This window comes from Periplaneta americana, chromosome 17, assembly GCF_040183065.1.
Source record: "Periplaneta americana isolate PAMFEO1 chromosome 17, P.americana_PAMFEO1_priV1, whole genome shotgun sequence".
NCBI classification, from domain to species: Eukaryota; Metazoa; Arthropoda; class Insecta; order Blattodea; family Blattidae; genus Periplaneta; species Periplaneta americana.
Genome location: NC_091133.1, coordinates 18,082,224 through 18,097,467, shown reverse-complemented (window position 1 = coordinate 18,097,467; position 15,244 = coordinate 18,082,224). Strand labels below are relative to the sequence as shown.

General features: G+C 35.3%; 1 protein-coding gene across 3 annotated transcripts in view; it reads right to left on the bottom strand.

Moving 5' to 3' along the window:
* The window catches only part of MTA1-like (metastasis associated 1-like), a 469,434-nt gene that overhangs the window by 51,771 nt on the left and 402,419 nt on the right, over positions 1–15,244 (bottom strand). For all 3 annotated transcript variants that reach the window (XM_069817155.1, XM_069817153.1, XM_069817154.1), the window contains one exon: positions 10,767–10,900. In XM_069817155.1, the coding sequence (XP_069673256.1) occupies positions 10,767–10,900 (134 nt within the window). The remainder of the gene's footprint in view (positions 1–10,766; positions 10,901–15,244) is intronic.

The window sequence follows — 15,244 nt, the reverse complement described above, 5'->3', positions numbered from 1 at the left end:
ACGAAGAGAGAGAGAAAGAGAGAGAAAAAAAGGGTAAATGGATGGAGGGGAGGAAAATAAACCTAACTCATTCACTAACATGTTTGAATACGTAAGTTCTGAAGGTAACAATACAACTTTGATTAGTGTTACTGGTATGCTGAGAGTCAAACTTAAGTGACTGGCATTCTGCCACCTCTTGACACTAGTCTTGCAGATAATATGTTTGTAGTTTCATGATATTATAGACTGGCAAGTGAGCTTTTCCACATAACTATAGTAGAAATTAGCTCACATGGCAGGTCATCTGCTAGCACTGAGCAGAGAGAGACAGAGCAATCAGCTACATTGTTCCCACACATGTTGAGATGTACTTGACTGACTGACTGACACTACATACATCTGCGATCTTTTGTTGAGGTGTGAAAACGTCGCATCTCTCGTCTTCTGCTTGTCTTGGCATTTGCTGGTGCGCACTTACAAAATATAAATACACTTTAAACATTATCTCTTGCCTATCTATGCAAAACTTGCAGCTTTCCTCTTCCTGAATTCATGATCACTTTTCACATGTTAAATTATTTTCAAAATTGCATAAAACTCTTTAAAAACCTGTATAATAAGCAGCAGCTCAACAACTCTCTCAAGAACTACACACATGAAATACCTGTTACAGAATTATGTTTTTTGGTTAAGCGGGAAGAAACCTTACTCCTATAGGACACTCTATATGCTTTGTCCATCCATCTCGAAATTGCCTTTCGAGTAGTTGTTTCTGGTTTAGTGAATTATTTATTTAAGAAAATGGAGAGAATTTTACCTGAATTTCAGAGCCGTTGCTCAAAATATCTTCTATTAAGTTCTATACACAAAGTCGGGAAAGCCCAACTTGCCACACAGTAATCTTGAAACTCGGTAAGAATGCTAGTAATGTTAGGTTTGCTTTAAGCTGGTCCAAGATACAATACATGGCTTTTCCTTATCAGTTGTTGCAATACACTGGGATACAATTCTGTTGCACTCACTTTACATTGTCAATGCTTTTTGTCTGAACTGCACTGATAAATATGTATTTTTAATCATGGTTAGACAGACAGTACAATAACATATATTCCTCATTAAGACATATCTACTGAAGAAGTCGTAAGAGTTATGTTTCTGCAAGTTTCGATGGTGATTTCAGAGACCACACAACTACAGATAATCAGCAAAATTTCACGTAGAAAATTGACTGTTATTAAAAAGAATAGAACAAAGAAATAACAATATTCTATACTTTGACAGTTAAGCTTAAATTACGAGTATTTCTAGACAGGTTTTGTCCAGTGTGAAGGTTTTTAATATATATATATATATATATATATATATATATATTTACAAATTTAAAAAATTCTCTGTAATTGAAGTTGATTGCGATTTGCAGTTCTCAATTGATTAGATGCGTTGCGCTCCTGTTTCAAACATATCTCCTTATTGTTCATAAGAGAAAACACCATCTCTCTCTCTCTCTCTCTCTCTCTCTCTGTCAGCATTACTACCTGGTAAGCTTAGAACAAAACTCACCAGTTTTTTTTTTAATCTCCAATATTAAATTTTCTTATTTTAACCTGGTCAGCACTGAAACCAATTTCTGCCAAGCATTTAGCTTCTATAGAGACTGCACATATCAATTCATCTTTTGAACAACAGAATTCATCATGTAAATCATCTTCATTCACAGCAAAATTAAATGTTTGAAATAAAGATTCTACATTATGAAAAAATAAGGGAGTAAACTGCTCGAAGAGAAGAAAAATATCGGAGCCAGAAACTATTAAAAATTACTGTCAAATACGGGAGATCCTGGGAAATACGGAGTGTTGGCAACCCTAGTTTATACTAACATGCAAAGGTTGGAGCACTGAGAAGTGAGGCCACTAGGAATAACAGAGATATCAGTCTTGGACTCGATTGAAAGAATTTTCTTAGTGTTATTGTCTAGATGACTTTAGAAACTGTAGCATACTAGGAGAGCTGTCTGACAAAGTAAAAGCACTGGGGCATTTTTGCCACACTGTCCGCATCCAATCACGCATTGCATCTCCATCCACCCATCATTTTTCTTCTACTCTTACATGAATGCTTTAAATGGTTTAATCTTCGTCATGGTTTTTCTTTTAAAGATAACATACGGTGGTAATATTTTCTCACATCTGCTGTTACTGGTAGCAGTAATGTGCAGCTAGTTTTCTTGCAGTTCATTGTATGTATCAGTACACTGCTTTCTCCTTTTTTAGTAACTGTTGAGTTTATTGTATATCAAAGTAGAGAGGCATCTGAGCCACATTACCTATTTGTGACAACAAATAATTCTTATTTTTTTCATTTGAATAACAAAAATTCAACAATTTTATTCTCGAAGTCTTGTGGCATTCTTTCAGAAAGAGATTCGTCTCCTAAGTGAGAATCTAAATTGTCCCTATGAAATGACGGATCCAGTCTGTGCTTGCTTTAATTACAGTGAATCTGATGGCCATATTTACTGTGATTTCACGTGCTTTATATTGCAATATTTCATATAAAAATCCGATTCCATTATTAACTAGATTATCTATAGTCGTACCAACGGATCTGTGCCCCCGTAAGATATGCGAACTGAACCCTAATTCCTTTTCAGCCTTGGCAATTCATTTCTGTCCCTGTACTCCTATTTCTCTCTTTTCTATCCCTCTCTCTTTCTCTCCCCCACTACTCACAATTTTGAGCCTCCTTGCGGGACAGTTTATTTGCACTTGCAGTCCAGTGTTGTCAACTTAACATGAATACTGTAGCACGGAGTGGTGAAAGAAATATTATTAAGCAAGTAATAGCATTTTGCGATGAAGAGAAATAAACAGGTCAATATTTGTTTCCTATAAATCAGGCAACGAAAAGAGCAGCTGCGATCACAGGTGAGGCTTATTTTATTTCAATTGATTACATATTAAAATTACTTACTTAACTAATACTAATATAATACTACTTTTTTATGTAATTTATATAGGCAGGTCAGAGCGCCTAATAAAGAAAATCAGGAGAGAGGGAATCTGTGCATGAGATGAAAAGCTAAAGTCACCAGGGAAGAACAGACCAAGGGAACCTTTAATTCTTGTAGATGATATGGACAGATGTATTTTAAGAAGAAAGATACAAGAATTTTATACGATGCAGAAAGAAGTTCCGACATTGGAGAAATTATTGAAGGTTGCGAGAGAAGCAATAAATTTCCAAGGAGGGAGAGAAACACTACGGAAAGTGATTCGAGACATAGGATTTAGATTTTAAAAATGTAGAAATACAAGATGTATTTTGATTGAAAGAAATGATATTGTAGCATGGAGGGCCAGTTATTTAAGAAAAATTGCGAAATTTCGCAGAGAAGGAAAGTATATTATGTATTTATACGAAACATGGATACTTCCACATTATACTGTTAAAAAATGCTGGCAAAGCGATGATGTTTCTGGCGTTACATCTTACAACAGTCCTGGCGAACGGCTGATAATCACTCATGCTGGAGGCAGCGAAGGTTTTATTGATGGCGCGCTACTCATTTTCAAGTCAAAAAGTAAAACGGGTGATTATCACGACGAAATGAACAGCACCAACTTTCAGAAGTGGCTCCTGGAGAAACTGATAGGAAATTTACCTCCCAACTGCATTGTGGTGATGGACAATGCAAAATATCACACAGTTCAAGAAAATAAGCCACCGTGTACTGCAAACAAGAAGGCAGAAATTCAACAATGGCTGCGAATGAATGCTATAACCTTCGAAGAAGATATGACAAAAGCAGAATTGTTGGAAATTGTAAAAAGGAATAAACCTGAGCCGACTTACATAGCTGACCGCCTCCTCCACGAACACGGTCATGCAGTGTTGCGATTGCCACCGTATCATTGCGATCTTAGTCCTAATGAGTACGTGTGGGTTTGGTAAAACAAAAAGTTGCAAGTAAAAACATAAAATCTAGTTTAAGCGAGATAAGAACTATCACAGAAGATGCTATTTCATCAATAACAAGTGATTTATGGAAAAAAAGAGTGTGAACATGTACAGAAGGTAGAGGCGGGATATAGAGAGAAGGACGGATTAATAGAAGAGGAAGTGACGGCTCGATTTGTTATCAATTTGAGTGAAGACAGTAGCAGCAGCAATAGTAGTGACTCAGATTCAGATATGTCTGGGATACGCCCTCTGTAGTTTCATGTATAGGCCTAATTCAAGTCTTGGTCTTTTGTAAATATGCAAATTATCAATTATTTTCATATGCATAAATCAGAACTCCTGCACATTATCAGTATGTTATGTTATATAGTATGTAAATATGTAAATAAGATCTAGAATGTAGTAACTTCGCCATGGCCGGTCCCTAGCCCGGATGAGAAAGGAGGGTACATGTCTGTGTGTTCATTCATTCCCACAATTTTACAATTTCATTAAGACTTCAAGATCACGTTCCAAACCTAACAAAATAAGATGATGAGGTGAAGGAGAAATATTTATGACGAAAACACTTCACTTTAGGAACGAAATAGATTCCCTTCGCGTACTTTCCATTTAACCAATAAATATCCACTGTAATAATATAATTATCTGCAAACAATTGTAAGTCAATCAGTTAAATTAAATTATGAATAAGTAATAATTAACCTTACATTATTAGAAGCAATATTCAAGGGACATGACACTGTTTGATGGAAGTTTGGCAACATCCCTATTTGGCAAGGTTCGTGGCCTGCTGTTTGACATAGTGGGAGAGAAACGGGTGGAATGGGGTGAGTAGAGGCGTTAACTTTTCCAAGAATAACGACAGCGCTGAAGGGGCATAGATCAGATGGTGCGACAATACATATTACAATGGTTCATTTTCAATTGCTGGATATTTGTTGCTTTATGGGCCAAGAAATGATGACCCTACTGATGAAGTGGGAATTGGTTATGAAACATGCCAACAGATTCTGACTGATGAATTAGACATGTATAGTGTCACTGCCAAATTTGTGGCGAGAATTCTGACAGCTGTTCAGAAAGACCGTCGTGTTGACATCTGGAATGAGCTTCTCCAGGCTGCCTCTGACGATCCAACCTTCTTGTCCAGGGTTATCATAAGTAATGGATGTACAGGTTATGACCCTGAGACAAAGCAATAATCCTCCTAGTGTAAAAATCCACGTTCACCAAGACAAACAAAGGCGCAGCATTGTGAAGAGCATGCTCATCACTGTCTTTGATATCAAAGGAATTGTGTACAAAAAATTCGTCACACTAGGTCAAACAGTACTCTGAGTACCAGGGATCTACTGCATCCCGTGTGAATGTGATGCGGTTTACATTGGACAGACTGGACACACAATAGCGACGCATCTTTCGGAACATTAACGAAGCATCAGATTAATGCAGCCTGAAAAATCCTGATTGGCTGAACATTGCATTGAAAAAAGCCATAGGGCTAATTTAAATAACACCGAGGTCCTGGCGAAGTGTTCGGGCTATTGGGATAGAAGAGTAAAAGAAACCCTGGCCATAGCGGCGGAACGCGGTAACCTGAACCAGGACTCGGATCTCCAACTAAGCGCGGCATGGGCACCGGCTATTAAATTTCTCACCGCCTGGATGACGGGCCGTCATCAGCAGAGGACACATGAGAACTCGTCCGCCGAGCCCACCGTGAGGCCCCAAGGTCATTCAGCCGAAAAGCACAAAGCAAGACGACACGTCGGCCACGTTCTCGCCGCGGTCCGCACTAATAACAGCCAATCGGCGCACAGCTCCTTGGCTGACTCCTCCCTCTGGCACTATAAATTAAGGAGCTGGGTACCCTCAGATATCATTTAACCCTGAAGATGAGGAAGATGAACATCCTCGAAACGTCGGTGGATCACCAACTTATGACCTGGCTGGAAGCCCGAGAAAATTTCGAATTAATATGTACAATTTTTGCAAAAATTCTATTTTCAATACAATTCCGATTTCTCTTAAAGGTTTAGGATGCGTCCTAACAAGGTAGAAAGTACATTATGTATGAAGAAACAACAGTTTATAATATATGTATATATATATATATATATATAACTTGATTATAATTATGTATATTGAAACAATAATTATTCACTGAGTCATTACAGAGGAATATGGGACAGGAATAAATATAAAAAGAAAGTTGTTTCTGAATGAAAAAATTGACAATGTTTGTAGATTCTATTATAAACCCTTTTGTTGAGTAGAACCTGACTTATGTAACTGTTGAAAGTTTCAAATTTTGCATGAGCATGTTCCATCTATAACTATGGAATGACCTTCTGTTGAATTCATATTATCCATGATTAGGCCTACATTATTTATTGGCTCTGGAATACTTTCAGTGAATCTAATTTTAGGGAGACCCATACTAATTTATATCTGCCTTGTTTCCAATCTGCTTTTGCATATTTGGATTGTAAAAAGTTTCAATTGAAGTTCGTTCTTTTTATTGTTTGTGGTAATGACATTCACTACTATCGCGATTATTATAGTTGCCACTAAGGTTATCATGGCACTGATATATATATATATATATATATATGGCTATGATATGTCTATAATTTTCTCCGAAACTTGTAATTTGTAAACTTTTTCTAGGAAAAATCACTAATAATATTGATGAAAGTATTATTATAAGTAATAATATTTATAAGAAATTATAAGTATTAGTAATTTGTAAATTTATTCTAATAATATTAGTAAAATCATGCAACAGGACCAGAAATAACGAAAAAGGACCGAAAGAGCCCGTAGTGTATATAGTGTATACTGATGGAGTATAGGTACATACATATTACATAGTGAAAAGTGTTGGCAGATTGAAGAAGTTACAGATATAACAAATGACACTATAGGTCATACAGCTATTGTTGTCTATGCTGAAGGGTTTTGTTGAAATCAAAATCCAAATCACAAGACCTACTATGAGGAAATGAATAGTTGCTAATTATCAGAAATGGGTAGAAGAAAAGCTCATTCCAAACCTTCCTCCCGATCCTAATCACATTGTTGTCATTGACAATGCATCATTTCTTACAGTTCAAAATAGAAATCCCCACTAGTGCAACTCACAAAGGCAATATAATAGAGTGACACACTCAGCAGAAAATAGTATTTGGACCAACAGTAACAAGAAATGAACTCTTATGAATTGTAAAATGTAGTAAATACAGACCTGTTTTTAAAGATGACAAATGATAATTTCTAATACAAGCTTAAATGTGAGTTTATTCATCAAATTTGAGCAACTGGGAGGACATCATACTTTATCACTAGTGCAATGTCATGCAGTTAGAAGGGTCAGAAGTCATTCAATAACACACACACTATTTTGTCTACTGAGAGAGTCACTACTAAATATAATGCTGGCATTCTGTTCATGTTTAAATCCCACACTATTAGGTACTGGTATTAAATGATATTTAAAAACAATTACACCCCATGTTTACAGTATATTGATCCACGGACATAGTACACTCATTACCAAATATTCATTAATTCATAGTTTTCTGGCTAAGGACAGGTTTTTTATAGCAAACCTACCATTCCTCAATCATTTCTTTTATCCACCTTCCTCTTAGTCTCTGCATACAATTCATGAATCGTAATGTTGTCTATTATCTGATATCTTTTTGTACCCTGAACTTTTCTCCCATTCACCATTCCTTCCAACACATCATTCAGCAGGCAGTTTCTTCTTAGCCAGTGACCCAGCCAATTTCTTTTTCTCTTCCTGATCAGTTTCAGCATTATTCCTTCTTCACTCACTCTTTCTAGCACAGTTTCATTCCTTACTCTGTCTATCCATTTTACATGCTCCAGCTTCTCCGTATCCACATTTATAATGGTAACATTCTGTTAATGTTTTAAATACCACATAATATCACACACTTTATGAATTCAACACTTAATCGTCTTCTAGTTATTCTATACTGACATGTCATCTTCTTCACTTTTCATTGGATCATTTTCATGTTTGTTGTCTTCGTCACTGTTTTCCATTCCATTGTCTTCAATTACAATCCTCTCAATTCTTTCTTCCACAGTACCATCTTTTTCATAATACTCTCGTTCAATTTCTTCCACTTTACGGCATATGTTTTCCCATTTTGTGTGGCAGATTTCTTCAAATCGTTATCTACACAACACTTTGACATATTTTTTAAAAGTGGCATTTCTTCTACTAATCCAATGCTTAATGTCTCCCCAAATTAATTCAATGGAACTCAGCTCGGATGGTAAGGTGAAAGTCTTAATGCTGTATGGTTGTTTGGCTAATATTTTGTCAATTAAATAAAGTCTTCTGTGTTGTTTTATTGGCTAACATTAAATTGTACAATTTCATTTTGGTTCTGCTTTCATCAAATGGAATGCAACGTTTTATTAACCAGGCTTGCATATCTTTTCTTAAGGATTTGAGGTTGGGGGGGTTTAGTCAGTTGTGTATTGTGACATGAAACAATGTCAATAACATAAGACTGGTGGGCGATAAATTTGGAATTAACATTGTACAAAGCCATTTGGTTACTTATCAGCATTCATTTCTCTGTAAAAGTCTCCAGTTTTCAGTTGTGCCTTGCAAGTAATGAGAACATTTGAATCTCAAATATAATGACGAGCATGATAAACATCAGATCACAAGTATGACCCCAAATTCAATGAAACAATGCTCAACTTTTATTTATAACTTCATTAACTTTGTATTACTGCTGCTGTATGACCATTTTATGGAGAGAAGCAATGGTGTAGAAATATTGGTTAGCACAGAGAAAACAATCCAGAAAATGAATATACTATATCACATGCCAAGAAGTAAAACTGACAAAACGAGAGATCATATTGATGCAGATCCAATGAATGCTGCAGTTACTGCATCACCAAGTGAACGAATATCATTGCATGAGGCATGCAAAGTTCATTTAGTTAAATTGGGGGCTCTTCATAAACATGTGAAAAATTACAAAAAACTCGGAGTAAAGTGAATCATTTTCGTAGATTGTTCACTATGATACAAAGAAAGTTTTCTCTGAAGAGGAGGAGGAAGCATTAGTTGATTATTTAGAAACCTGTGCTAAAATGAATTATGGTTTGAGTAAAAAATATGCTAAACAAAGAAAGTGAATATGGGTGAGGAAAAAAGACTACTTCCTTTCATGCTATCCTAACCCACATTTCATCACTAGTTCTCTTCTGAAGTGTCTTTGCAGCCAAAACAACACACAAAAGAGTACTTTTTGATACCAGTATGTACAGCACATTGAAAATAATCGAACAGATCACTTTGACTGCACGAATTTCTCTATAAACAATAGCCTCTAGTATTCAATGACAATTCAACATGTCATTTATGCCTATGTTCATAGTATTCTGATGAGGTAATGAGTGGGATTGGAAGAAAGGAAAAGTGACATAAGTCAGTTTTCACAAACCTTTTTTGATAATTTACTGACAAATTACACTGGTTTATGTAGAAAATCAATATCCCGAATTTAAAAGAAAACTTACAAATTAAACCAAACCCTTTAACTCTATTAAATATAAAATATAATCTAAATTTAACAGAAGAAATACTGAAATCAGAAGTAAACACTGAAATACTGAAACAATTGTCTTTAGAGACAATTAATATTAGGTACCCTCCACAAAACTGGCTTCATTTATACACTGACGGATCCTTGATCTCCAGAGAACAAGGTGCCGGTGCAGATGTTACGTGCTGTCTCTTCTCACTTTATAGATCTCTTGGATATGGAACAACAAGTTTTGATGGTGAAATCATTGCAATAAGGGAAAGTCTCAGGAATCTTCTATGCCACATCAATAAATTTAGGAATGCAGTTATATTGTCAGACTCCAAAGCAGTTATTCTATCAATAGTCTCTAAACACACAACTTCATCTCAAACAGGAGAAATAACTAAAATGCTCTCTCAATTAATATCACTCAATAAAAGAATTGTATTCCAATGGATACCATCCCATTGTGGAATCCTGGGAAACGAGAATGTGGATGCACTAGCAAAGAAGGGCAGCACTGCTACTTACAGACCTGTTACTAAATCTACATATTACTCTGTGAAAAGATTTATTAAATCTACATACTTAGACTTCAACAAACAAAATTTGATAACACAGTCTCAAGGGAAAAAATGGAACTCTCTGCATCATAATCCACAGTTAATTCCCGATTTACCACGAAAATTGTCTGTAGCCGCATTTAGATTGGCAACAGGCCATGATTGTTTGGCCAAACACCTGCATAAAATTGGAATATATCAGTCCCCTAACTGTCCATTGTGCAACTCAAACCAAGAAATGGATGTGGAACACCTCAAAATCTGTGCTTCAGTGGCTGACTATGATAATATCTTTGAAAAATATTGGAGTGCAAGAGGTCAAATGACTTTACTGTCAAACGCCCGGCATTAGAAACAACAACAACAACAACAACAACAACAACATTGGTTTATGTCGATTTGATTTTTTTCTGTATGAATTATTGTAATGGGAGGAATACCTATGTATTTTTTTTCCAAGCAAAAAGATGTTCCGTAAGTTGTCAATAAATTATGAAATAAGGTTTGTGGAAACTGACTTGTGTCACTTTTCCCAAACACTACAGAACTAACAATCTGAATTCCTGGAGAACATTCCGAGAATTTGTGTAACCATATTTTCTCGTACATCCCACTTAACTACACTATAAATATATACTTACAATTTACAACAAAATAAAGCATTACTTACTAATTAGGAATGTACACTTGTTTTAACTTAGACTCCGCTTCGACTGCTTTAACCCTCTTCTGTTGAACATATCTGTCCGTTGTCTTCCACATATAGTAATATTCTATTATATTCTTCAATGTTTTCCACGGAAGCTGTAATAAGAAAATTCGTATTTACAGTTTAAATGTTTTAACAAAACTAACTACAGATATGCTTACTAATAAACAATAAAATAAAAAAAAAAATATATGAAAAATAAATATGTAATATAAGAATTTTTTATACCATAATTCTTTCATAAGCAGCACCTTCATTAGATGAAAGTATAATCCCAAAATTACATGCATCTTGAACATGCACTGGAGCAAAACTCAACAGGATTACTGACTTCTGTGCCTACAGTATACTCTTAATTCGCGGGTGCTTGTGTAAAGGGAGTTAAGTATGATTTCGCTGAACAGAGATAAGTACAGATTTCAACTCTCCACAAATACTTTTTTCTTGTGTTAAAGGGGTTAAATCATTCTTCCATCCATGATGCAGTTACAGTACTCCGTATTTTGTGACAAAAGGGTTTTGTTCAGTACCAAAGGAGAGAAGTTTACATACCTCACAATTTGACTTAACCCCCTTTACACGAGCACCCGCAAATTATCCATTCGTGGTTTATCCAGTTTGTGAATTACCCATGCATGGGTTTTGCTCTAAAATAATTTATTAATTTTAATATAAAGCAAAAAATCATGACACAATTATACTGGACTTCAAATTAAAATGGTAGGTTGTGAACTAAGCTTTGCTGTTTCGAAGTTAATGGTTCCCTATTGAAGGAGTGGGGAAACAAATTTACTTTTGTTTTCTAGTGTCTTAAATTGTAAGTGAATTTTAATCTTATGTGTAAAATGATATACACCTACAGTAAATATGAAGTTAACGGTATTTGTTCACAAATAGGCCTATATACATGGTACATGCAAAATAATAAACTTTATTATCCGAATACCTCTTCTCGGTCATTAGCCCAGATAATCGAGAGTACACTGCATCTCAAAACAAAGTTAATATGAAATTAAACATAATGGGTTTATTTTACAATCTCGGTTAGTATGAGAAATTATATTTGGATACATGTTTAAAAATTCGAAAACATCGCTGGATTCCAAGGGGTGCACATGTTTGCAAAAGACACTGTCTTCTTTAAAACTAACTAATGAACAATATTTTAATCCTATTTGTCCTAGAGCCATTGCGACATCCATTTCCATAGAATCCTCATATCATAATGATGAAAAATAAATTACAATATACAAGGTGTTGCAAGATAAATGTAACTGAAAGTAACCATCAGAAAACCAAAAGCTTTTCTGCTACTTCTTACACACCAAGCTCCACATGGTGTCATCATTGACCGCATGGAGTATACAGTGAACAATGATGGATACCATGTGAAGCACATAGTTGTGTAAGATGACCAAAAAAGCTTTCGTTTTTGATCTGGTTACTTTCAACTGCCTTCTTTTCTGCAAAATCTTGTACATGATCTGACAATGTAATACATAGTATAATAATTTCGCCAGGTAATATTTTATTTCTGAAATGTAATTTTATAGTAAGAATATCTTATTAATTTTCACAATGAATTAGTAATCATTCCTTCCTTCCTGATTGCATGGCTTCATTTATTGCAGAAAATTTCACATTAAGCCATAGCCTGAAATCTATAGAGAAGCGAGAGACAAATACTGTCCAACTGAGTGGTTATGTCGCAGGATCGGTGAAACCACGGAAGTCACGTTACAATGACTTTATGGGGACCTTTTCTTTACAGTATTTTAAACAGTTGTATAATATTACGTAGATGTCCAATTCCGAACAACAAATATTTTCAGGAAAGAGCCTAACAACCCAGCCAGTAACCTTAACAGAGAGGCCAGTAGTAATGGTGGGGGGGGGGGGGGAAATCGAGATGCAACATAACCACTCAGTCAGACAGTACAAAACTTGTCATTAAGTCATTCAGAGAGAAAAAAATTAAATCACACATTCCTCGGTGAAAACATTTTCAGTTCAATGACAATTATGAGAATTCTAAGTTCTAAAACATTTCCCTTTGCACTCTGGTTTAGCACGTTTTATTGTAAAAAATTATACGACTATATTGCTTAATAGGGTTGCATACAATTCTGTGGTTCACTTAGGATTACTAGATTTTAATAAAATGTAGGCCACAATGGTTCAAAATGTAAGCTATAATACGAAAACTGAATGTCAAAATATTAGATACAACTAAAAATATGTATCATTTATACAGTACATTCTATAGCTTCTTAATGTATGCAAAAAAAAAAAAAAAAAAAAAAAAAAAAAAAAAAAAAAAAAAAAAAAAAAAAACTGAAATTTAGGACATTAAACATTTTCCAGAAATTCCCCCCAGATGTCAGACAGAAAGTTAAAATATAGGTCATGTCCGGGATTTTCCAGACATCTGGTAACCCTAGGTTCAGTGCAAGAACCCCATAACCAACAAAATTTGAACATACATGTTGAGTGTGGAGATACCATATAACCTCAGGAGATGGTAGAGTAGATATGTAATTCTTGCACGATATCAAGGAAGTTGTGCAAGAACACCGTAGCCAGCCTACATACCAAAATAAAGCAGACAAGTTGTAAGAAACTTGCTAGTCGCAGTAGATAAAACTATAGAAGGCATGTGTGCTTATTTTTTTTTCCATATATTGCAGTAATTCGATAATAATATCGTATTATTTGAAGAGCAAATATTCTATAATACATGTTGCTTACAGATGAAGACAAAGGTGATGAGTTAGGTGACCTGGTGAAAATAGCAATTCTTCTTCTACCTCAAGCAGTGATGAGAGAATACACACACTACTTTAAACATGGAAGTCCAATGGTAAGCCTACATATAAATGAAACTGAATTTGTTTCTGTGACTGAAATAGAGCAAAAACTTGTGTTTCACAGTGTAAACACTGAAGGGGAAAAGGTGAAGTTCCAAAAGGCTGCAAGATTTAGAACCCATGAAAGCACTTCTGGTAGTTATTTTGAGCCTATACCCATGATCCCTCTGAGGATGACAAGAAGTGTCTTGAAACGCCATGGCAAGTTTCTGAGTGTAGGTCACCTGATCTCTGTTGACAAGGATCGACAAATTTCATGAGCTATAAACTTGCTGATTTAAGATCTTTGTTGAGGTTCATATCTGAATGTTACCATTTCATCAGAAGTAATGCTTAACGACAAATGTAAGTATATCATATCATCAAATCATAGTGGGACATTCTACAATAATCTACAGGTTGCAGCTATACCAGTGAAAAATCTAAGAGATGGTAAAACCGCTAAGCCCAACAGAATTGTAAAGAGTGATATTGAGCAGTGCAGTGATTCTGATGTAGATTAAGTTTGTGATGTGTATGACCCTATCATTCTAAGCATCCACTTAATGTCCGTTTCATAAGATGCAAACATGATGATTTACATTCATTAACACTAATGTCTTTCAATAAATGAAACCTGTTCACTCTTACACCTTGTTATTGCACAATCCTGACCTAGCAAGCAAGAACCGCATAACTACTATTTTCAGAATTTAAACAAGTACATTTATCTGACAGTGACAATTCTGGATATATGGAAAGCTATTATGTACTTTACGCATTATTAATGTTCAATCATACACAACATCATTTACTGCAATACTATACAGCAAATATCCATAACTTTAAAGCATTTTTTCTCATTAATTATTTTTAAATGCTAGTTACCTGGTTCTTGCACTGAACCACAGAATTAATCTATATTATACACACGTGTACGAGATGGGAAGAGAGAACAAATTCACCAAAGAAGCAAAAGAACTTCAACATATATACATTTATTGATTATGATGATCTCTTTGGGAGACATACTATCTATCATATATATCGGAATCTATGATATATCAGTCCACACTTAACCAGGTTTTTTTTATTATATCTAGGTTTGCCATAAATACTATTTGGATACCAAGTCTGATTGGTGAAATATGCTACTATACTTAGCACATTTTAAACTGGCGAGTCAACATCACGTATGAACATACAAACCATGCATAAGTCACTGAACTGAACTGTGAACTGAAGCACTGGTAATCCCGGCTGTGCCAGATGATTTTAGTTGAGGAGAATGGTCCAGGACCAGGGGAAAGCACACGTGGCAAATGCAGTCCATTGCTTGATATTGATCTGCCAGTTTGAAATGGACTAAGTATAGTCAGCGATGTATGCAATGGAAAGGGAAAGGAACTGGCCACCTTACCCCATTATTTCCTGGCTTAGTTGTCTCATGAGTGGTGCCTTAATGGTGTCACTTATGAGGTTGTCTTTGGACAATTTACTAAACAATAATGGAAAAGCAAAATACCTTTGAACATTTAAAATCCACTGCTACTGCCTCCAATTAACGCTTTCATACTTCTCACGCAGATTAAG